The sequence below is a fragment of the Artemia franciscana genome, chromosome 16 (genome assembly GCF_032884065.1).
Source record: "Artemia franciscana chromosome 16, ASM3288406v1, whole genome shotgun sequence".
NCBI lineage: Eukaryota > Metazoa > Arthropoda > Branchiopoda > Anostraca > Artemiidae > Artemia > Artemia franciscana.
The window spans coordinates 33,137,225-33,160,976 of record NC_088878.1 but is presented as its reverse complement, the minus strand read 5'-3'; the positions used below and the strand labels follow the sequence as shown (position 1 = coordinate 33,160,976).

Genomic DNA, 23,752 nt, shown 5'->3' with positions numbered 1-23,752 from the left:
TCAAAAGAATTGTTTGGGGCTTAAAACTTGGCAAAGCTGTTCAAGATTTGAATAGCTACCATCACCTTCAAGGTTTCCGGCGCCAACTGTTTCGCAGTTAGAGCAGCTTGTTCCTTTACAATTGCCACAAGCCCAAGTACATTTTAAGCCATGCTTTTTGCAAGAACATCGCAGCGTCGAACAGTCGCTCTTGCAATTACAGTAAAACACTGAGAGAAAAGGAAGGTGATGACGGTGATCTATCTGAATGGCCGTAAATCTCCTTTCCGCGTAATCAAGCCGTATTCTAAAGGATCTATTCAACTTTCACCGTTTTTCCACGCTTGTTTTTGGAAGTCTGCTCGAAGCAAATGATGCTTGCAATCATCGTTTGTTGCTGGGAGTGTTTTTGCCTCTACATAATTTCCAGAACTTCCAACTTTTTCGAGGAATTCCCTGTGGCGGACCTGGTCAAGACTTGTTCCATTTTCTTCAGCCTTAAATAAAATAAGCATGGCATTCTCTCCAGGTTTTCTAATGTTGTCTTTTAGAATCTGAATCCAGGAATAGTCCGGTGATGTCGTGGAAGTTTTTCTTCTTTTTTGCGTGGTCCAGTGGTTTAGATTTTCCTATGCCATAAATTCGCAAAGTTGAATCGCATTTGAGATAATTTTGCACTTTTAGTGGATGATGCAGAATGCTCCCACAATTTGTATTTTTGCAATTCATCATCAATCGCAACAACCCTCTGAATATTCTTTCATTTTCAATATTTTGTAAGATCACTTTTTCCATAAAAAAATAACTAGTTACGGCTAGTTACGTATTTTATTATTTTAAATTCCAAAATGGGTTTTAATTTTTTTTAATCTTCACGGTTGCATAATTCTCAGTCATGTCTCTTATTTTATTTGATTCTAACGCAATACATGAGCAGATAGGGGAACTGACCTGAGAGTCACGGTTTTCCTTTCTTTGCAGGCCTTAGGACAAAGGACTTGGCAAAAGAAAAATGGGAAAATCAACCACGGCCTTAGAAGAAAGGGGACAAAAAATGCAATTATGGCTACCCAAAAATCTGTTCCGACAATGCCAAAGACGTTAATCCCTGGAACCTACAGTTTGACCAAACTCAAAAGAGTAACATCGATCTTAAAAAGCAGAGGGGAAAAAAATTAGGCAAATTTAAGTTCGTCTTTCATAATAAGCAACGCTATCTGTACTTTTGAAAAGTTTCCTGACGACATTAAAGACCATGTTTGATGTCTTTGGAATCTAGAAGCTAACTCAATGATTTTAGTTTAATGATGGAAATTTGTTTTTCAATGGTTAAACGGGAACAAGCTACTGTAGTTCTATTTTAATCCGTAGCTACAAAGAAATTCCTTATACACAACCGTCAGGATTAAGTATAGAGCAGCTTGGTAAGAAAATATCAAGGTTGAATTATCGCTTCTATTGTGACTTGTATAGCCCATCACAAAAATTAAAAGTATATCTGTGTGATATGTTAAAAAGCACTGAGTTAGCCACTTACCTATCTTGCCTACTTTTAGACATATTTCAAATATGTTAAATGCCACAGCTCATAAAAAAATGAAAAAGAATGCGGAATTGGATTTTAAAAGCCCTATCGGTGGTGCTGGTCTCTGTTTCATGGTCCTTCACCCAGGAAGTGCAAGAGGGCTGGGGCCAGCCGTTCAGTTATTTTGCAAGCCTTTCCTGTTTACAAACATCAGAAACAAAAAGAAAAATAGAAGATTCTTTTGTTAAGGCAGTGGCATTCTAATTTGAATGAATATTTCGGCCCTATGTCGAAGGGCCGTCCTTAGCAAAAAAATAAATATATAAAAGAAAAAAAAAGACGTATAACAACATACAACCAAAAAGCTAAAATGACTTTTTTAAAACAGTCCTAGTATCTTTACCTCAGCCAATATAAACGAGGACTGATAAGTAAAGCATGGTGAAACAAGACAATTCCAAAAAAAGGTATATATTTGTAAAAAGATGTATCTTTTGGGGACGTTACATGGATGACGTAATCTCTCTTTGGAATTATGAGGAAAATGTACTTAGGGGTTTTTAGATCACCTTAATACATTGGATAGAAATTTACAGTTTACCTTAGAAATTGAAAATAAAATCTGATTCGTAGATGTGTTAATTATTCGTAGCATAGATAATCTCAATTTTTCTATTTACAGAAAAACAACCCAAAACAATAGATATTTGAATTTTTAATCAGACCACCCCCCACAAGTTAAAAGGAGCTTTATTAATCTCTCTCGTCGATCATGCCCTAAACATTTGTTCTGATTCCCACATCACAGAAGAACTAAACCTATCAGGGACATACTTTTTAAAAATTGGTTTCCTATTTTATTTATTAATAATACAATTAACAGTAGACTCCTCTAGCCCGTATAGACACTCCCGTAAAATCAATTTCACTACGAATCTTAAAAATGTTCGCGCACAAAGCAATCTGTATGTATTACAAACAACAAAGAGAGATAAAACTCCACAAAAAAAACTCAAACGAGACTGCGGCCAGTAGAGAGAAAAGACTAGCAACGCGGATATTTCGCCTGTATCTAAACTAGGCGTCCTCAGCACAAGATAAAAAGACAAAAAACAAAACTAAAAACAAATAAAACCACCACTAATAATAATAAATACAATTATCGCTACTGATCCACGTAGGGAAAAGAAGCTATTAGAGTTACTTCAATGAGAACACCAAAGCAGTTGCTTTGATGTTCCGCGATGAAATATCCGCGTTATTTTAGTCTTTTCTCTCTATTGGCCGCAGTCTCGTTTGAGGATTTTTTTTATGGAGTTTTATCTCTCTTTGTTGTTTGTTGTCATGTCTGGCCAGTTCGGCTTAAGAACTTTCATCTGTATGTATTATTTACCAATAATCTCAAAATAATAAATTTCCTAAATTCTGGTGAAGGTAAAACCCCAGTTACTTGCCAAAGAGGGGTCTATTAATTACAATCTGACTGCGGTAAATACTATGTAGGTAGAACACACCAGAATTTAGAGAAACGCCTACAACATTATAAAGATGATATTACCAAAGCTCCAAATTTTAATGTTGCTAATGTTTCTTTTGATTCTGCTTTAAGGACCCATGTTTTTGAAAATCCTACCCACAAAATACTATTTGAAGAATCCGTCCTTATTAGCAATAACCTAGGCATAAAGCTGGTACTTCGAGAAGCAATTGAAATCAGACTTAAGATTAATAATCATATTTCCTTAAATAAGGACTTGGGGGAATATTCACTAAATGCTCCATACACAAATTTAATTAAAACCGATGTTACAAAATATTTAATAAACCAGTAGACATAATAGAACCAGTTACAAAAAGACCTTTGAGGTTAGCTGCCAAATAGGCAAGATTAGCAATAAAAATGTGTTTCTAAATATTCTTCTTTCATTTCATTGAATTGCCTTGTTTCACCTCAGTTTATTTATCACTCCTGGTTGAACTTTGCTGAAGTAAGGAAGCTGGGACTGTTTAAAAAATTTTCATTTTAGTTTTATTGGTCGTATGTTGATGTAAGTCTTTTTTTCTTTTATGTATTTATGTTTTGCTGAGGACGGCCCTTGGGCATAGGGCCTAAATATTCATTCTAATTAGAATTCCATTGTCTTACGAAAAGAATTCCCTATTGTTCTTCTTGTTTTTAACGTTTGTGATGGAAAGGCAGTGTGGTCTTCATCGCTATTTGCTGTCCTATTTACCTTCCCCAGATTTCTAAATGTACTGATAGAGAGCTGAGTGTACTCTAGGCGAGCTTACAGAGTCATATTATTGACCCCGACCAAAATCATTTAACCAGCGACACCGAGACCCGAACCACTGTTTTCATGGACAAGGGATTCCAGTTCTAGTGTGCTACCCACTTTGCTAGGAAGGAGCGGATTTACAAACTTATAAATACCAAGAATAAATCCAATTGTACTTTCCATTCCTAACTAACATATCTTTCTGATTGTGGTTTATTTAATTTTAATAGACCTAAACATATATTTAATGTAATGGTTAAAGGAAATATATATTTGTGATGTTTTGTCCAAATAGTCAATCAAATCCTGCTACCCAAATGTAAGATAGCTAATGAAAATAATTAGTTATAATTATATTTTTCAGAGTAGAGACAATTCTAATGTGCAGTATGTGTTGTTATGGTCATTGAGTTTGATTTTCTTATAGTTGAGGTATATAACCAACTTGGTCCTTGTTTGCCGTCTTGTCACAATAAAGCCCTTGAAAATATTGCACTGGATGCTTCTGAGCACATTGCACATATAAGCAGCCTGACGTACAAATATATTGAAGTGGATTCAGTCGATGAGAATGACAAAGGTACGTATTTTATTGCCTACCAGAGCATATAGATTTATGCCTTTGCGATCGCATGCACCTACAGTTTGGGAAAACTTATTTCGAGAAAAATTCTAGCTGGACAGTTGCAAACATTCGTAGTTCTTTATGTCCTGGGAAAACTCGACAAGCCCAAAATTAAGACCTCAAGCGTTCGATCAGTTACAATTAGTATACCAAAAGTTAACTCTTGTAATTTTCATATAGCTCGTTGCTAAGTCTAGTAAAACTGAACCAAATCATAATATAATCTATTGAAAGTTCAGTCTATTGAAATTGACACAGAAAAACAAAACGCTAGCAACTCAATCCTGGCACCCAATATAGTAAATGGGACAGTCAGGCTAGAATCCTCCAACACTTCTGAGTTTCGTACAGATTCTTTTAAAAGCTTGAGTTTGAGACCCTTAATGTTGCGAATTTTTTCTATAATTTTGTTTTACTCTTTTATTTTGCAATATTGTCCTGCTTCAATGTTGCATTTAATTCCGACAAAATTTGTTTGTCAAAATTTATCCCGAAGCAATAAAACCTAGACACTACTCTATTTGACCGAACTTGAACCTGTGATTCTTTGCTTCCAGCAACGAAACGGTGTTGTGACATATCAGCTTCATCGGTGTTGCTATATATTTAGAAAAATTGATTTAGAGGGATAAAATTAAATAAAAAAAAAACAAGTTTTTTTAACTGAAAGTAAGGAGCGACATTAAAACTTAAAACGAACAGAAATTACTTCGTATATGAAAGAGGCTGCTTCCTCATCAACGCCCCGCTCTTTACACTAAAGTTTGACTCTGTCTCTCAATTCTTCTTTTTAAAACAGTAAAAAACTTTAGCGTAAAGACCGGGCGTTGATGAGGAAGCAGCCCCTTTCATATACGAAGTAATTTCTGTTCGTTTTAAGTTTTAATGTCGCTCCTTACTTTCAGTTAAAAAAACTTGTTTTTTTTTTAATTTAATTTCTGAACGTTTTTGAATCAATGCATGTTTTGATTTTGGCTCTCCGCAGAGGAATAATTAAAACGAAATTTGCATTTTTTTTTTTTTTTTTTGGCTAAATGGCTTTCTCATAATTTTGATCGAATGATTTTGAGAAAAAAAGAGCGGGGGAGGAAGCCTAGTTGCCCTACGATTTTTTGGTTAATTAAAAAGGCAACTAGAACTTTTAATTTTTTACGAATATTTTTATTAGTAAGAGATTTACGTAACTTATAAATTAGCTTACGTAAAGAACTTTTGTATTCTCATATTTTTATTACATATATGAGGGGGTTCGCCCCCTTGTCAGATCCTCGTTCTTTACACTAAAGCTTAAATTTTGTCCCAATTCAATAAGAATGACCCCAGAATCACAAAAGCCGTAGAATAAATAGTTGAAATTACTAAAAATACTTTAACGTAAAGAGCGAGGTATTAGGAGGAGGTGAGCCCCTCAAATGGGTAATAATTTCCGTTTGTTTTAAGTTTTAATGCTGTTCCTTACTTCCAGCTGAAAGTACTTTTTCATATTTATTTTTTCATTGTGTTTTTAAATAATGCTAGTAAATCCTGCTCTCCCTTCATGGAGATTGTCATCCCCCATGACAAATTATCGATGGAAAGTTCCCCCAGCATATCCCCCTCTTCGCAACCCCTCCCCCAACCAAAAAAATCCTCCTGTAAACGCCTGTACACTTCCCAATAACAATTACTATATGTAAGCATTGGTCAAAGTTTGTAACTTGTTGCCCCTCCCATGGGGACTGTGGGGGAGTAAGTCGTCCCTAAAGACATAGTTATAAGGTTTTTCGACTACGCTGAATAAAATGGCTATCTCAGAATTTTGATCCGTTGACTTTGGGAAAATAATTAGCGTGGGAGGGGGCCTAGGTGCCCTCCAATTTTTTTGGTCACTTAAAAAGGACACTAGAACTTTTCATTTCTGTTAGAATGAGCCCTCTTGCAACATTCTAGGACAACTGGGTCGATACGATCACCCCTGGGAAAAACAAAAACAAAAAAACAAATAAACACGCATCCGTGATCTGCCTTCTGGCAAAAAATACAAAATTCCACATTTTTGTAGATAGGAGCTTGAAACTTCTACAGTAGGGTTCTCTGATACGCTGAATCTGATGGTGTGATTTTCGTTAAGATTCTATGACTTCTAGGGGGCGTTTCCCCCTATTTTCTAAAATAACGCAAATTTTCTCAGGCTCGTAACTTTTGATGGGTAAGACTAAACTTGATGAAACTTATATATTTAAAATCAGCATTAAAATGCGATTCTTTTGATGTAGGTATTGGTATCAAAATTCCATTTTTTAGAGTTTTGGTTACTATTGAGCCGGGTCGCTCCTTACTACAGTTCGTTACCACGAACTGTTTGAGAATGTTTAGTCGTGTAATGTAACCACGTGCTCCTCCAGTGTCCATCTTATTACATGAGGCTTAGTCGGGGGAAGGTAAACATTATGCTGGTTTAGTTAGGGAATGATCAATGTAGTGATGAACTGTAGATAATATTCAATACGTTCGACAAGACAACCATATTATAGATGGATGGGTCTTATTATGTTACCTTTACGGTATGGATTTCGTATAGAGAGCTTCTATAGGTCACGAGAATTACACCTGGTATCTGGAGTCATAAGCAAAGACGATATAACAAACAATATATTTATTTCGGTATTTACATACAAACTGTCTGACAAATGCACTTGAATAGGCTATGTACTCAGAAAAAAGCATAAGTTTGCGTTGAATTCTAAATTTTGACTGAACACCAAATCCTTTTGTCCTTTCGTATATATTCTGCTGTTATGAGTCGTTTGACCTCCCTCTAAATAAGGATAACGTGAATCCGCTATTTCACGATGTCACGAATGCGGGAGATTTTACTTATCAGATTTGACCTATCTAAATAAAGATATCACGAATGCGCAATTTGACGATGTCAAGAATTCTTTTCATCTTGAAAAGATGTAACGAATGTAACGAACACTTCAAGAAAGGGTGTTTTTTCATTATTTTGAAATCGGGTTGCAACAATAACAATTTTCACTTTAAACAGTATAAACCTTTACGAATTGTAGGGGGAATTATAGGGCTTTATGTAACATTCTACCTGGCCAGTAAAGCTGTATTCCCTTGAGATTGACCTTAGGTAGTTTGTAAAATAGGTCTAACCTTGCATTTGGCTTTGGTTAGCTTTTTTAAGCTAACCTGAACCAGAGGGAATACAGTAAAGCTGTAATCCCTTGAGATTGGCCTTGGGTAGTTTGTTATAGAGGTTTAACCTCGCATTTGGCTCGTAAGAGGTTTTGGCCTTAAAAGAGGTTTAGTCTCGCATTTAGCTGTCGTTAACTTCTTACGATCTGACACGCAAGATTTATCTGAAGTTTTTTTTTTGTGAAACAAGCGATTGAGCTGTGCAAAGGTGGCTTGAGTATTTGGCTTCATGGTGCACTGAGGCGTGATGCACTGAGGTGCATCGTGCACTTCATGGTGCACTGAGGCGTAATTTTCTCTGAGGGTACCATACCTGAAACACGGTGATTAGAGGTTCTCTTCTTCATTTTAACTATTCCTGCTTTCATCGTGTAAGAGTTCATGAAAATGGAGTATGAGCAGCCAAAAATGACAAAAAATTTCTAAAGTCTACAGTTTGGCTAAGTTCGAAGGAACATCTTCAACCTAAAAGCAGAAGATAACATAAAGTCAGGATTTTTTTTACGTAATAAACTAATCTATATGGACTGTTTGAAATTTTGAAGTAACAGCCGTTATAATTTACTATTATCTGCTGGTATAGGCTATGGTGGAAACTTATGTCAGGCTGTCATGTTTCACTATTTGCCTCTTTTCACTTTAATTTGAAAAAACGTTCTATTTATTCTGTAGAATACGTTTAATGCATGTTGCTGTTTTTGCTTAAGTAATTTTATTCCAGACGTAATACGCGAACAACCTAGTTATATCTTATCGTGCAACAACGAACAAATTCTTTATAGACAACCATCGGGATTGAGAATAGACAAAGTTGACTTGAAAGGGCCAAGGTTGAATTCTCCTATACATTGTGACATCTATAGCCCGCCTGCAAATGTGATGGATAGAAATGAAGGTATTAATTTAATAATAAATTAAGTTTTAAAATGTATAATAAAACGGATGATTTTGATTTTGAAGTGATTAGTTTCCCATTCTCTGAAAGTAATATACACTCAAATATCACATATTCAGCGTTTTTCTCACAGTTACTTCGTTATGCAAGGATTTGTAGTAATTATATTGATTTAAAAATAGATGTAGAATCTTAAGCCAAAAATTGATATCAAGAGGTTTTTCTGCAAATAAATTAACTTGGCAATTTAAAAAATTTAGTTTTCATTATAACGAACTTTTAAATAAATATCAAAAGAATTATCTAGAAATACTTAAAGAAATTTTTAGCTAATTTCGGAGGTTCGAGAAATGTTGTCACAGCGCCATTTATTTTGAATTGTGTTTCTAATTGAGCGGATTTTCTAAAAAATTAGCCACATGGTAAAGATGAATTCTATAATTGTTTAGTTCATTCAGGTTTTTTGCAATGTGTTAATATTTGTGATTTGGTAAAATTTATAATATTTAGTTTACCTATTGTTGCTAAAGGGAGGGATATATTAACAGGATAAGCTTGTTTTTGGTTTTACTTGGTTGTTTTACATTTGCTGTTTTTTTTTTCATAGGCATGTATTTTGGGGGTGATACCTGACGCGGGGATGCCATGGATATTCTGTGGTAGCCACAACACTGTGCTGGGTAGAGAATTTAGAGTGGCGAAACCCTATATAGGCCAGTGTATTCTCCTGATGAGCCCTTATGTTGAGTGTTGCCTCTGAATTATTTGTCTATATTATTTTTTCTATTGTTTGGTAAATGGCGACTTATACTTATGTGACGACATGACTGCCTGTCCATGGATTATTCTTTATGGTTGATTGTGTGTGGCTATGCTGTTTGACCTATGTGATTGTATGGATGAGTAGGGTTAAGGCCTCATTCAACTGCTGGTCTATATTAATCACTAATTTAGGAAAGCAGTCTTCCTTTTCTCCTTCTGTCTCCTTTTTTTTTTTTTTTTTTTTTTTTTATATTTTTTTTTATATATTTTTTTTTGTGTGTGTTTGTGCTATAGCATTGGTGATTTCTCTTTTCATTATAAATTACAAAGCCTGGAATTAGCTAGTTACTTTCCCCGCCATGTTGTGCTGTGATATATTTTAGATTTCTTAGCTGCTATAGCTTATGGAAACAATCTCACTAACCATTGATTTACCAGACAAAATGCGTTTGAAGATTGGATTTTCCATTTGGAAACTGATATATCTTTCTGATTGTGATTAATTGAATAAATATCTGTTAAAACCTAGACACGTTTGATCAAACCTGAACCTTTAATTCTTTGCTTTCAGTAATAGAACCTGATGCTATGACATTCAAACTTAATCTGTGTTGCTAGATCATTAAAGAAATTCGTTGGTGGGACACTGATTAGTTGTGTCATGCATCCAAATGCTCCATGAGTAACCCCCTACTGGATAAATACAATTATATGCCCCTGAGATTGGCTTTGGTTAGTTTGTAAAAGAGATTTAACCTAGCATTTGGCTTTGATTCACTTTTTTACTATCTTTGATCCCTTTGCTCTAGAGATAAAATATTTAATTGTTTTTTTTTTATGTCTATCACAAGCCCCAAAGAACCAAATTCGCATTTCCGAGTCATAAAACCTTTAAAATAAATAAAATCATTAAGAATAAAGAATAAGAATAGCATTAAGATTTGCATTAATAATCATTAAGAATAGCACAACAACTAAAAAACTGGCTAAACAATGTCAAAAACAACAAAATCTGAAAGACAAAGCCATTCATTAGTCAAAAAAAGAAAAAAAATTGTGCGGCAAAATGACAGAAAGTTAAAAAAAAAGTGAGATCAAATTAATGTTGAAAAGGTTTAAAAGAGAATATATAGGGAGGGAACAAATGAATCAAACGAACATAAAACTTGGGTATTGCCAGTACCAAAGAAAAAAAAAGGAAAACTAGCGGTTTATTTTATTAGTAATGAAGATGGAAAAGGTTTTTTCATACCTGAAGGTTAAGCATAGGATGGAGGACAAGATAGAAGCGGGTTCAGAAACAGAACGTGGCAGGCAATGTCTGGATGGGAAGTGTCTTTTAGTGAAAATGTTTCCGCACGAAGGTTTATTATTGCATTTTTTGCAAAACGGAGGCACAACGTGCCTCTTCTGTGCTCAAGAGTTTCCAGCCTGGCCTTTTTTAGAAGTAGCGAGTATGGTACCATAGCTTCTTTAAAAATTATTCTCAGTGCTCTTTTTTGAATGGATTCAATTTTTTCTGATTCATTACGGGAAATGCCAGGATGCCAAACTAGACATGCATATTGAAGGCTCGGGTGGAAAAAGGAAGTATAGATCCGTAAAGAATGGGATGAGGTAACGCTAAATTTATTCAGGAGCTTAAAAAGATACATGGACGCATTAGCTTTAAGGACAATATCTTTAGCATGGATATCCCACTTTAAATTTTAGGAAATTGTAACCCCAAGTAACCCCAAAGGAAGACACAGAAATATCTGGGGGGATACGGTTGAGGAAAAGGGGTGAGGTTTTAAGGAAACATATTGGCATTATCATAGATTTCGAGGGATTTACTGTCATCTGCAATATCATTGAGGAAACTCATAGGGTTGCTTACTAAGTTCCGGTAGCAGGTTTCAACAGCCGTTAGGTTATCCACAAATTTCCATCTGTTGGGAAATTCCTTAGCGATGTTATTTATCATAACAGAAAAAAGGAGGAGATGATGGAGAGTGCCTTGGGGTACTCCATTGTGGACAGGGAGGGGACTGTAATAATGATACTGATATTTGACTACCTGTGATCTATTTGATAAAAAGGAGGCAACCAATTTAACCAGGAAAGGATCAATATTGAAATGAGTTACAAGTTTCTCAACCAAAATATTATGGTTAACAAGGTCGAATACTTTTTGAAGGTCAATGGAAATTAAATTGATCCAGCAATTAGGTTTTTCGACAATTTTCCCAATTGAGGCAATAAAGGAAAACAAGGTAATGGTAAGTAGAATTGGATTTGAATGCTACCGAATTGTCTCAGGTCAGTAAAAGGTAGGATTTTCTCCTTTATCCAATCTGCAAGGAATCCTTCATGAAGTTTAGAGAATATAGGAGTGAGTCAAATAGGACAAACACCTTCAAAACTAGGTTTTCCGTCTTTCTTTTTCCAGGGGATTATGAAACCGTTTTTCTAAATTTGCGGATATTGGCCATACTCAGTAATCTCATTGAAAACAAAAAAAAAAGACAAGGGCTTTGAAAGAAAGTCACTGAAAGCCCTAATAAGAGGAAACGGGATATCTGAAATGCAGACACTTGTTTTTCGTAGTCTCTCAAGTTTTCTTTCGATCTGAGACGGATATACGGAGGGGAAAGCAGGTTGGAGAATATCATTGAGTAATTGATAAGACAATGCCGGAAGGCTCTGGACGATAGAAGCAAGGAACTTGTTAAGATTATTAGCAGTAACTTCTGGGGATTCAGGTAGGTTGAAATCTAGTTGGTCTAGACTCCTGCCACACAACTTTTTTTTTTTTTTTTACCTCGGACTACCAATTTTTTGCTTTATTGGTAAACAATTCTTTGACCTTTTTCTTGTAGTAGGATCAGGCAGATGTATGTATTTCTTTTTTTTTATAATCCGTCTTTATAATCCACCAGTGTAAGTTTATGTCACTACTTTCGTGTTTCACTACTTGGTATAACACTATCATTTAAAAAAACTTTTTATTTAATTTGAGTATATTCAATGCACGTTGTTACTATTGCTTAAGTATTTTTCTTCCAGAGGTAATACGTGAACAACCCAGTTTTATCCTACCTTGCAACGACGAACAAATTCTTTATAGAAAACCGTCGGGATTAAGAATAGATCAGGTTGACTTCAAAAGTCCAAAGTTGATTTCTTTAATGGATCGTGGCGTCTATAACCCGCCGACAACTCCAATGGACAAAAATGAAGGTTTGTCTGTTTGGTAATTTAATAAAAAAAATACATTGATTGAAATACAAATCCTTGCCAACTTGGTTCTGGGACGTATTTTAAATTTTTTATCTGGTATACCTTAGGGAAACAAGCTCACAAACCCATAAGTTGTCTCCCAATATCCATGTGGAGATAGGTCTTTCCGTTTTGAAATTGATAATCTTTCTGATTGTGGCTAACTTAAAAATAACCTGTTTGAGACCCAGACACGTTGACCCAGTTTGAACTTTTGATTCTATGCTTCCAGCAAAGAAAGCTGGTGCTATGACATACAAGCTTCGTCTGTGCTGCTATATCTAAAAAAAAAATCATCAAGAGGGAGACGATGTTTGCTTTTGTCTTGAAGCCGAGTGATCCTTCAGTATTCCCCTCCTGGATCAATAAAACTACATGCCCATGAGATTGGCTTTTGGTTAGTTTGTAAAAGAGGTTTAACCTAGTATTTGGCTAAATAAATTTTGGCAGGCAAGATTTTTTTCTGAATTTTTTTTTGTGATACATACAATTAAGCTAGGGCGGAGGTTATTGAGTATTTATCTGTATAGTGTGTTGAGTTGTCGTAGGAACAAATTTTCTTAGAGTAGACCTTCCAAAAATAATGGTTGAACTTTCGCTCTATCATAATGACTACTCCCACTGCTATCATGTAGAAGTTATTGAAGTAGGAGTATGAAAAACATTGCCAAAGCCTTTCTATGACCTTGAGCCTGCCGTTTTGCCAAGATCGTTGGAACAGCATCGACCTAAAAAACAGAATTAAAATATAGAATTAAGTTCAACATGATATGCAAGTGTAGGCTATGGTAGAAACGTGTATAAACTGAGATGTTTCTGACTGTGGATGCATAACTTTTGAAAAGTCATTTGAAAAGCATTTCCAGAAAAGTTACCATGATATTAAAGAATAACATGTCGTAAAATGAGAAATCTTCTGGCACTAATTTTATTTCAAGTTATCTTATTTATGTTTTTTATTATCTAAAAGATATTTTTTTTATCTAAAAATATCAATTTTTGGCTTGTTATTCATCAGATGTGCCTCTGATAATCTCCATCAAGAGAAATCTCTTAGGTCTCCTACTTTGCTGGTCAATATTAAGTCATTCCTACTGCTTGTTCTTTAGCCTTCAGGATTGAGTTTTCTTTAGGAGTTTTCTAGAACACTATTCAATTCTGTGATTTTTTTTCTCAAGATTGTTGGTCTAAAAATCTTCCATCATTGCACAAAGTCGTATTTTGAAAATACTTATTCTAATTCGTCGGCCTTTTTCAGTTTTTTCAGTTATTCTTTCAGTTCTTCACTCCAACAATTTAGTTTTTGTTTTTTCAGACATTTTTTTCAGTCATTCTCGACCAAAAAGCCAATTTTCTTTGCTTTAAGAGTGAATGATTCAGTAGAGGCATCCCCTTGTCGCGTACCAGTAATTTTAGTTTGTTTTAATTTTTAATGTTACTTTTTGCTCTCACTTGAAAAACTTATTCTCTTTATTTAATATGCAAAAGTTTAATGTAGTATGAGTTTAACTAATTTTAATTAATAGCTTTTGCTGAAGTCACGTCAAGATTAATATAACATATGAATCTAAAAAATATAATATAACATATCAAAAAAATTTGATATGAATCATCATGCTGCTAGTTTTGGTAAAATATAATATAACATATCAAAATATAATATATAACATAAAATATATAACATAATCTATCTATCTATATATATAAAAATAAGTTGTCTGTCTGTGGATCTGTGGATCAGGTGACGTCATGTTTCTGTGTCGGCTGACGTCATGAAATTAGTTGTCAGGTGACGTCATGTTTCTGTGTCGGCTGACGTCATGAAATTAGTTGTCGTCATTTTTGCTTTGACGGTGACGTCATTCAAGTTATATAAGACATATGTTCACGTAGAAATATATTAATGTTTAAGTTTACAATGACTGATGAAGATGCTCAAAGAGTCTATGCCAAAAAACTTGCTGCTGATAGTTCCTCGGCACGCTTTCTTTTCCGACTTTCTCTATCAGCAGCAAGTTTTTTGGCATTGACTCTTTGAGCATCTTCATCAGTCATTGTAAACTTAAACATTAATAGATTTCTACGTGAACATATGTCTTATATAACTTGAATGACGTCACCGTCAAAGCAAAAATGACGGCAACTAATTTCATGACTTAATTTCAGAACTTAATTTCTGTGTTGACTGACGTCATGAAATTAGTTGTCGTCATTTTTGTTATGACGATGCTTAGTATATTGTAAAACACATTAATTTGGTTAATAATATACCATTTAAAACACCAAAATGAACATGCTGGAGTAATCACTCGGTGAGAGAGGGTGTCAGAACGGAGAATGAAGGTCCAAGGTTCAAATCCTGGTTAGGCTAAAAAAGGTAAAAATCTAAAAACTAAAAAAAAAACTGAAAAAACTAAAAAAGGCAAAAACTACAAAAAAAACTAAAAACTAATAAAAAAAAAAATTAAGAATAAAAATAAAAAAAAATAAAAAAGATAAAAACTAAAAAAAAAAGTAAAAAGAAAAAACGAAAAAAAAACTAAAAAAGCTAAAAAAAGGTAAAAACCAATAAAAAACTGAAAAGAAAAAAAGGAATAAAACTAAAAAAATTTTCATCTAAAAAACTAAAAAAAACTAAAAAAGGTAAAAACTAAAAGAACTAAAAAGAAAAAAAAAACTAAAAAAAGGAAAAAAACTGAAAAATAAAGGAGAAAAAGAAAACTAAAAAAATATAAATAAAAATAAAAAACTAAAAAGATAAAAACTTCAAAAAAAACTAAAAAGAAAAAAGAAAAAAACTAAAAAACCTAAAAAAAGGTCAAAACCAATAAAAAAAAACTAAAAGGAAAAAAAGGGAAAAAATTAAAAATTTATTTCATCATATACCAATTCAAAAACGAATGTATACCGGGATGACGACCGGGACACAGGGAATATAAATGACACAACTACAACGGGGACGCCGGGGGGCACAGGGGGATATAAATGACGACCGGGACACCGGGACACAAGGAATATAAATGACGCCCGGGACACTCAAAGAGAAATCAGAGACTGGGACACCGGGACACAAATGACGACCGGGATACAGGGAATATAAATGACGACCGGGACACAGGGACATAACTACAAAGGGGACGCCGGGGTGCACAGGGGGATGTATAAATGACGATGGCGACTCAGGGAATGGTCGATTAGCAATCACCATCAACAAAGCTCAAGGGCAATCATTAGAATCATGAGGTATAGATCTGAATACGGATTGTTTTCCCATTGACCATTATATGTTGCATGTTCAAGAGTCGGTAAACCTGACAATCTATTTATATGCACAGACAATGGGACAGCAAAGAATGTTGTATATTCGCAAGTTTTACGTAGTTAAAAACATATATATATATATATATATATATATATATATATATATATATATATATATATATATATATATATATATATATATATATATATATATATCTATATTCACAGGTGGGACATAGGGACACAACTACAATGGCGCGTAACTAATATGGCGCGTAACGACTTACGTGCGCGGGGGGGGCTTGGGGGGGGGCGCGAAGCACCCCCACCAACTAGGTGTTGGGGTGGCGCTTCGCGCCACCCCAACAGCTAGTATATATATAACATATATATATATAAATATATAACATAAAATATATAACATAAAAAATATAATATAACATATCAAAAAAATATAATATAACATATCAAAAAAATTTGATATGAATCATCATGCTGCTAGTTTTGGTTAAGGAGTTTTCTTTTTCAGAGGTAAATCGCGAACAACCTAGTTATATCTTACCCTATAACAACGAGGAAATTCTTGACACTCAAACATCTAAATTAAGAACTGATCAGGTTGACATGAAAAGTCAGAGGTTGAATTCTGCTATAAATTCTGACATGTGTAATCCATCTACAGCACCTATGGACGGAAATGAAGGTAAATTTGTTTGATAAATTAGAAACCTCAAGTTAGCTAATTGCCCTTCTCGCCAACGTGGTGCTGGGAAATATTTTGAATTTCTTAAATGCTATATCTAATGGAAATAAACTAAAAACCCAATTTATGGCAAGACGAAATCCGTCTTGAGTTTGGACTTACCATTTTGAAACTGATGTATCTTTCTGATTGTGGCTAATTTAGTAAATATCTGTTAAAGAAAATTTATACATATGATGTGTTGCCCAAATATTCAACCAAATCAAACAACTCCAATGCAAGATTATTTATAGAGGTCATTGAATATATTCTATTCTACATAAGGGGACAAGTCCAACATGTACTCTATCTTCTTATGCTGTTTGGTAACATTATTTTTCGCTTATTTTTCTTGATTTTGACTCACATTTGTTTTGTGGAAATCCGGAACTTGCGTGTACGAAACACTACGTAACTGAACAAAGAATATTCCTGATTGGATTTGTTCCATCTGTAAAGCTGCCATTGAATTTTTTAGTGACCCTAGTGGGAATGATCCCGTTAACTCTTTAATACCTTGCCGAACGCCACTGAATGTCAGAGCCTCTGTGTCTCAAGATTTTCGATTGGGTGTCAGCCAGCAAACACCTATTTGAAACAATCCGAGTTAAATAATCAGATAAACTGGATAAATCAGGGTAGCTCTGCCTGCGAGGATGCTGTTGATTTTGTGAGTGAGTTTTCAGTTTGTGAGCAAACACCTATTTGAAACAATCCGAGTTAAATAATCAGATAACTAGATAAATCAGGGTAGCTCTGCCTGCGAGGATGCTGTTGATTTTGTGAGTGAGTTTTCAGTTTGTCAGCAAACACCTATTTGAAACAATCCGAGTTAAACAATCAGATAAACTAGATAAATCAGGGTAGCTCTGCCTGCGAGGGTGCTGTTGATTTTGTGAGTGAGTTTTCAGTTTGTCAGCAAACACCTATTTGAAACAATCCGAGTTAAATAATCAGATAAACTAGATAAATCAGGGTAGCTCTGCCTGCGAGGATGCTGTTGATTTTGTGAGTGAGTTTTCAGTTTGTGAGCAAACACCTATTTGAAACAATCCGAGTTAAATAATCAGATAAACTAGATAAATCAGGGTAGCTTTGCCTGCGAGGATGCTGTTGATTTTGTGAGTGAGTTTTCAGTTTGAGAGCAAACACCTATTTGAAACAATCCGAGTTAAATAATCAGATAAACTAGATAAATCAGGGTAGCTCTGCCTGCGAGGATGCTGTTGATTTTGTGACTGAGTTTTCAGTTTGTGAGCAAACACCTATTTGAAACAATCCGAGTTAAATAATCAGATAAACTAGATAAATCAGGGTAGCTCTGCCTGCGAGGATGCTGTTGATTTTGTGAGTGAGTTTTCAGTTTGTGAGCAAACACCTATTTGAAACAATCCGAGTTAAATAATCAGATAAACTAGATAAATCAGGGTAGCTTTGCCTGCGAGGATGCTGTTGATTTTGTGAGTGAGTTTTCAGAAACTTCTGAAACTGCTCATGGGATTTCTCTTATGATTGTGAACTCTGCCCTGTTTTTTGTCCGCGATTTATTTGCAAATGGTATTACGAAGACTGTAATCACTGAAGGTATGGCAGACTTTACAGCCTGGATACTTTGGTGACTGCAAAGAATTTGCTCTGGAAAGTTACAGGAAATCCTGTGTAGAGAGTAATGAGACGTGGCGACGATGCAGTAGTCGCTACAGCTAAAGCCATTATGAAGCTAGATTTTGGTCTTGACCAGAAAAGTTTTAAATGGCCTGCTATAGTGCCTCCCTCATTCAGAGACGACTCTTTGTTAAAGTCTGATTCCAGCGGTTCAAGGCGTTTACTAACCCCCCCCCCCCGCGGAAAATATTGTTCCGAATTTGATAAAAAAAAAAATGTTTCGTTGAGAAGTCCTAAAGAAAGGGTAAAAGAGGCATTTCACATCATAATTATCTTAAAAACTTGGAAAAAAAAACCCGCAAATCCATTTTTGTCGAAAAGACTTCCATATGAACTTCTGCAATTTCGGCGGTAGTGGACGCCAAAAAAAAAAAAAAAAAAAAAAAAAAAAATGAAAACAGAAGAAAAAAATGTAGGCGAAAAATTATTAAAATTCAGCTACAACCTTATGGCACAAAAAGTTTAAGAAGGTTTAGCTTCCTTTTGAAAGGATAGTTGCCTTTGGAAACCGACAAATTCTCGTTGTTTAAGCTTTTACGGGCGAAAGTGTTGTCGAATTCTACGATTTTTTTACGGGTATTGGCAGTTTTTTTTCATAGGATTTAAAAAAAGGATTTGTTATTCTAATTAAACGACCATTGTGTTTCAGGAATCGTTCTTAAGCCTGCAAAAATCCAGCAAAGGGGTATTTTCCAGCAAAGGTTGTTTTTTTTTGGGGGGGGAGGGGGACAGAAGAAACTTTAAAAACGTATCGAAAATGTGAACTCCCTGTTGATTTCTGAGATTATTTCTTGTCTACGCCGTTATAATGATAGTAAAGAGTAAAATTAAACCCCAAAATATAGAATTTAATCCATATAAGAGGGGGACTTCCCCTTCCTCGTCCACATCCTTTTCCATATCTCCACTTCACGGTCGCAGAAACTTTGGTGTGTGCTCAGTAGATCAGAAATTGACAGTTCTAGTCCTTTTTTAAAGTCCAAAGGGGTTGGAGTGGGGTGGTATTTTCCGGGTGGTTTCGGAGGGTGTATTTTCTGGCGGGAGGGATTCTAGCGTACGCTTGGGTCGACTTGTTAGTGAATGTAGCTGAAAGCTAGAGAAGTTCATTAATTCTTCTGGGATATTTTGAGCAGCACGTACATAGTGCCTTGTGGTTAACTCAACATCCCCCTCGGGATTTCCTGAAAGTCTCAACTTTTCTGGTTTTGTTTTATTTTGTGACAGTTAAACATATCTGTTGTTTGAACTTTGGGCTGTTTTTAACCGTTTTTCCCAAAAGTTTATCTTCTAAGGAATCCACTCATTCAAGTTTTTATGTAAACCTACCCGGATTCGTTAATTTACTGACTATTATATTCCTTTTATTACATTTTTGTTACTCAATATTTACAGAAAACAAAAATAATTGCATGCAATGAAGCCCAGTTGTAATTCTTCGGATTCTGCGATTTAAATGTAAGATAGGTTCTTAACATGACAATTTTAATTTTTAGCATATGACTAAGATCATGTGTTATCAGTTATATTGAAACATATAATATGAAAAAAACTTCGTTTTCTTAAAGAGTTAAAGAGGCTGCGTCCCAAAGTCGAACCTTAAAACGTACAGGAATTAGAAGAGGCAGTTGGGGGGCTGCCGCCCCCCAAACCCCCAGCTTTTAAAGACTCTTTTGTACAGGTTTTTTGTTTTTTTGCTAACCCCCCGCTCTTGGCTTCGGAAAGGCCCTCTTTTAATTAACAAAAAATTGAAATGAATGAATAATGGAATAACTTCGAAAAATGTTAAACACAAGAGGACAGGAGAACCATTGCGCCGAAACTAGTAATTAGTAACAATGAAGTCCCCCCCCCCCAAAAAAAAACCTGTACAAAAGAGTCTTTAAAAGCTGGGAGTTTGGGGGGCGGCAGCCCCCCAACTGCCTCTTCTAATTCCTGTACGTTTTAAGGTTCGACTTTGGGACGCAGCCTCTTTAACTCTTTAAGAAAACGAAGTTTTTTTCATATTATTTCTGTACGTTTTTCTACAATTCATGTTGGATGTAATTTAATAATTCCTGTACTCCTCGTACAGGAATTAGAAGAGGAACTTGGGTGGCTGCCGCCCCCCCCCGCTTTTAAATCATTTTATAAAATAGAAAAAAAATAGATAGAATGACCGAAATGTTTCTTTTGCTCATAAGAAGCTAATATTCTGTTATCTCTCAAATGATAAGCTGTCCAGGTGTTATCAAAATTTTTTTGATGTTGTGAAAAAAAACCGCCCGTAAGGGACTTGAACCCTTGACCCGAGGATTAAAAGTCTCACGCTCTACCAACTGAGCTAATAACTTGCATGTGTGTAAATATAACTTCTCAATAGCTTTTAAAAATTTCAAATTAACATGGGCTCTTATGGAGAGAAATCCGTTAATTAAATAGCTAATGGGTGGTTTCTGGAAAACAGGGAAGGAGTTATCGGATCGAGCTGAAATTTCGCGGATAAGCTCCTGGGCCGTAGGGGACCTTAACTTGTGAATTTCAGCCCGATCGGACAACGTTAAAAGGGGTGGGGGGGGGGGGGGGGGGTTGGAGGGTCGAAACTTTCGGGGGGTTAAGATTTTCCTACGAAACTTTCATGGGCACTTACTCGGAGAATTCCGCATCGAATGAGTCTTCGTACACCCAGATCCGATGTCGGATGTGACCTGTAGGCGTCTAGGAAAAAAAAGTAAATGAATTTTAAGTGGCTATGCGTGGTTTCTGGAAAACAGGGAAGGAGTTATCGGATCAAGCTGAAATTTCGCGGATAAGCTCCTGGGCCCTAGGGGACCTTAACTTGTGAATTTCAGCCCGATCGGACAACGTTAAAGGGGGGCTTGGGTTGACAGGTCGAAACTTTCGGCCAGATTTTCCCCATGAAGAAAAAGTTGGAGGGGGATGAAATTTTGCAGGTTTCTTAGTTGGAGCTCGGGCTACGAAATGCATCCCTCCCCATCCGTCTGCGACCACTGGAACCGAAGATCGCTTAACATTGTCGTGTGTCGCCTCTTTATAGAGGCACGAGTGTGCCTCCTTGATGTTTATTTCTTTCGGAAATGGAACAGAAACAACCTAGTTGCATCTTGCTGGAAAACAGTGAAGACGTTGTTCAGGTTGAGCCTAATCCACCTACTACTCCGGTGAAAAGAATTGAAGGTTTGTCTGTTTGATTTTAAGGCCGTGATTAAGTGAACTTGAAAACATCGAGCTTCAAAATTGAAGTTAGGTTAGTCTTCTGTCTTTTAATTCTCTAGAGACCGTCGAATGTCAAAACTTCAAATAGTACCAATTATCAAGTCTTGTGAGAGGTTTTGATAGACAGCTTCCTTTGGTGAGATGCTTCAGCCGAGGAATAGTAATATATTTGGCTGGGTCTTGCAAAGCTTGGTTACCGACCAAGGGAGAAGAGAAAATGAGCAAAAGAGCACTATCATTCTCAAATAAAAAATACCCATGTATATAAAACTGGGACGGCATGCACAGAGTGCATTTTAAAATTTATTGTTTTTTCCACTTTTTTTCCTAGGAATAGGCTAATTAAAATACCTCAGTTGATTAATTCGAAACAAAACACCAAACTTAGTTGAAAGCTTTCTTCGAGGATTCTCAGAAAACCAAAGTTTTCTTACGAATTGAAAAAAAAAAATAACTGAAAGTAAGGAGTGACATTAAAACTTAAAACGAACAGAAATTGCTTCGTATATGAAAGGGACTGCTTCCTCGTGAACGCCCCGCTCTTTACGCTAAAGTTTTTTACTGTTTTAAAAATAGAGTTAAGAGAAAGAGTCGGACTTTAGCGTGAAAAGCGGGGCGCTGATGAGGAAGCAGCCCCTTTCATTTTGAAGTAATTTCTGTTCGTTTTATGTTTTAATGTCACTCCTTACTTTAAGTTAAAAAACACTTGTTTTTATTTAATTTAATATCTGAACGTTTTCGAATCAATGCATGTTTTGATTTATGCTCTCCGTAGATGAATAATTAAAACGAAATTTGCGTATTTATTTTTTTTTTGGCTAAATGGTTTTCTCATAGTTTTGATCGAATGATCTTGAGGAAAAAAAAGAAGCGTGGATGGAGGTCTAGTTGCCCTCCAATTTTTTGGATACTTAAAAAGGCAACTAGAACTTTTATTTTTTTATGAATGTTTTTATTAATAAAATTATTAGTAAAAATAAATTTTATTAGTTAAAGATATACGCAACTTAAAAATTAGCTTACGTAAAGAAACTTCTGTATTCTCATATTTTTATTACATATATGAGGGGGTTCACCCCCTCGTCAGTACCTCACTCTTCACGCTAAAGCTTAAATTTTGTCCCAAAATTTAAATTTTGTTTCTTAAGAATGACCCCTGAATAACAAAAGCCGTAGAATAAATAGTTGAAATTTCTAAAAATACTTAAGCGTAAAGAGCGAAGTATTAGGAGGAAGAGAGCCCGTCATATGCGTAATAATTTCTGTTCCTTTTAACATAAATTATTCTGGAATATTTACAGGAATTAATATTTACAGGAAATAATAACAGGAATATTCTGTTCCTTTCAGTTGAAAAACTTTGCCATATTTATTTTTTCCTTGTTTTTTTAAATAATGCTAGAAAATACTGCGCTCCCTTCATGGAAATTTTCTTCCCCCATGACAAATCAGATTCAGCGTATCAGAGAACCTTGTTGTGGAAGTTTCAAGCCCCAATCTATAAAAACGTGGAATTTCGCATTTTTTGCCAGAAGACAAATCACGGATGCGTGTTTATTTGTTTTTTTTTTCCAGGGGTGATCGTATCGACTCAGTGGTCCCATAATGTCACGTAAGGGCTCATTCTAACGGAAATGACAATTTCTAATACTCTGTTTAAGTGACCAAAAAATTGGAGGGCATCTAGGCCCCCTCCCACGGTCATTTTCCCCCAAATTCACCGGATCAAAATTCTGAGATAGCCATTTTATTCACCACAGTCGAAAAACCCAATAACTATGTCTTTGGGGACGACTTATTCCCCCGCAGTCCCCGTGGGAGGGGCTGCAAGTTACAATCTTTGACCTGTGTGTACATATAGTAATGGTTACTAAGAAGTGTACAGACGTTTTCAGGGGGATTTTTTTGGTTTGGGGGGGATATTTGAGGGGGAGGGTTACTGGGGAGGATTTTTCCATGGACGAACTTCTCATGGGGGAAGAGATTTTCAATGGAGGGGGCGCAGGATTTTCTAGCATTGTTAAAAAAAAAACAATGAAAAAATAAACATGAAAAGTTTTTTTTTCTACTGAAAGTAAGAAGCAGAATTAAAACTTAAAACGAACAGAAATTATTACGCATCTGAGGGGTCTACCTCCTCGTAATACCTCGCTCTTTACGCTAAAGCATTTTTAGTAATTTCAACTATTTATTCTACGGCCTTTGTGATTCAGGGGTCATTCTTAAGGAATTGGGACAAAATTTAAGCTTTAATATCAAGAGCGAGGTATCGACGATGGGTGAGCCCCCTCATATACGCAATAAAAACATACGAATATTGAAGTTCGCTACGTAATTTAATTCGTAAGTTACGTATATT

At 35.4% G+C, this 23,752-nt stretch overlaps 1 protein-coding gene across 1 annotated transcript in view; it reads left to right on the top strand.

Annotated features, from left to right (window-relative positions):
• LOC136036829 (uncharacterized) overlaps positions 1-23,752 on the top strand; it is a 53,672-nt gene that overhangs the window by 18,380 nt on the left and 11,540 nt on the right. The window contains exons 4-7 of the mRNA XM_065719161.1: positions 4,211-4,363; positions 8,316-8,489; positions 12,300-12,473; positions 16,303-16,476. Coding sequence (XP_065575233.1) covers positions 4,211-4,363; positions 8,316-8,489; positions 12,300-12,473; positions 16,303-16,476 — 675 coding nt within the window. The remainder of the gene's footprint in view (positions 1-4,210; positions 4,364-8,315; positions 8,490-12,299; positions 12,474-16,302; positions 16,477-23,752) is intronic.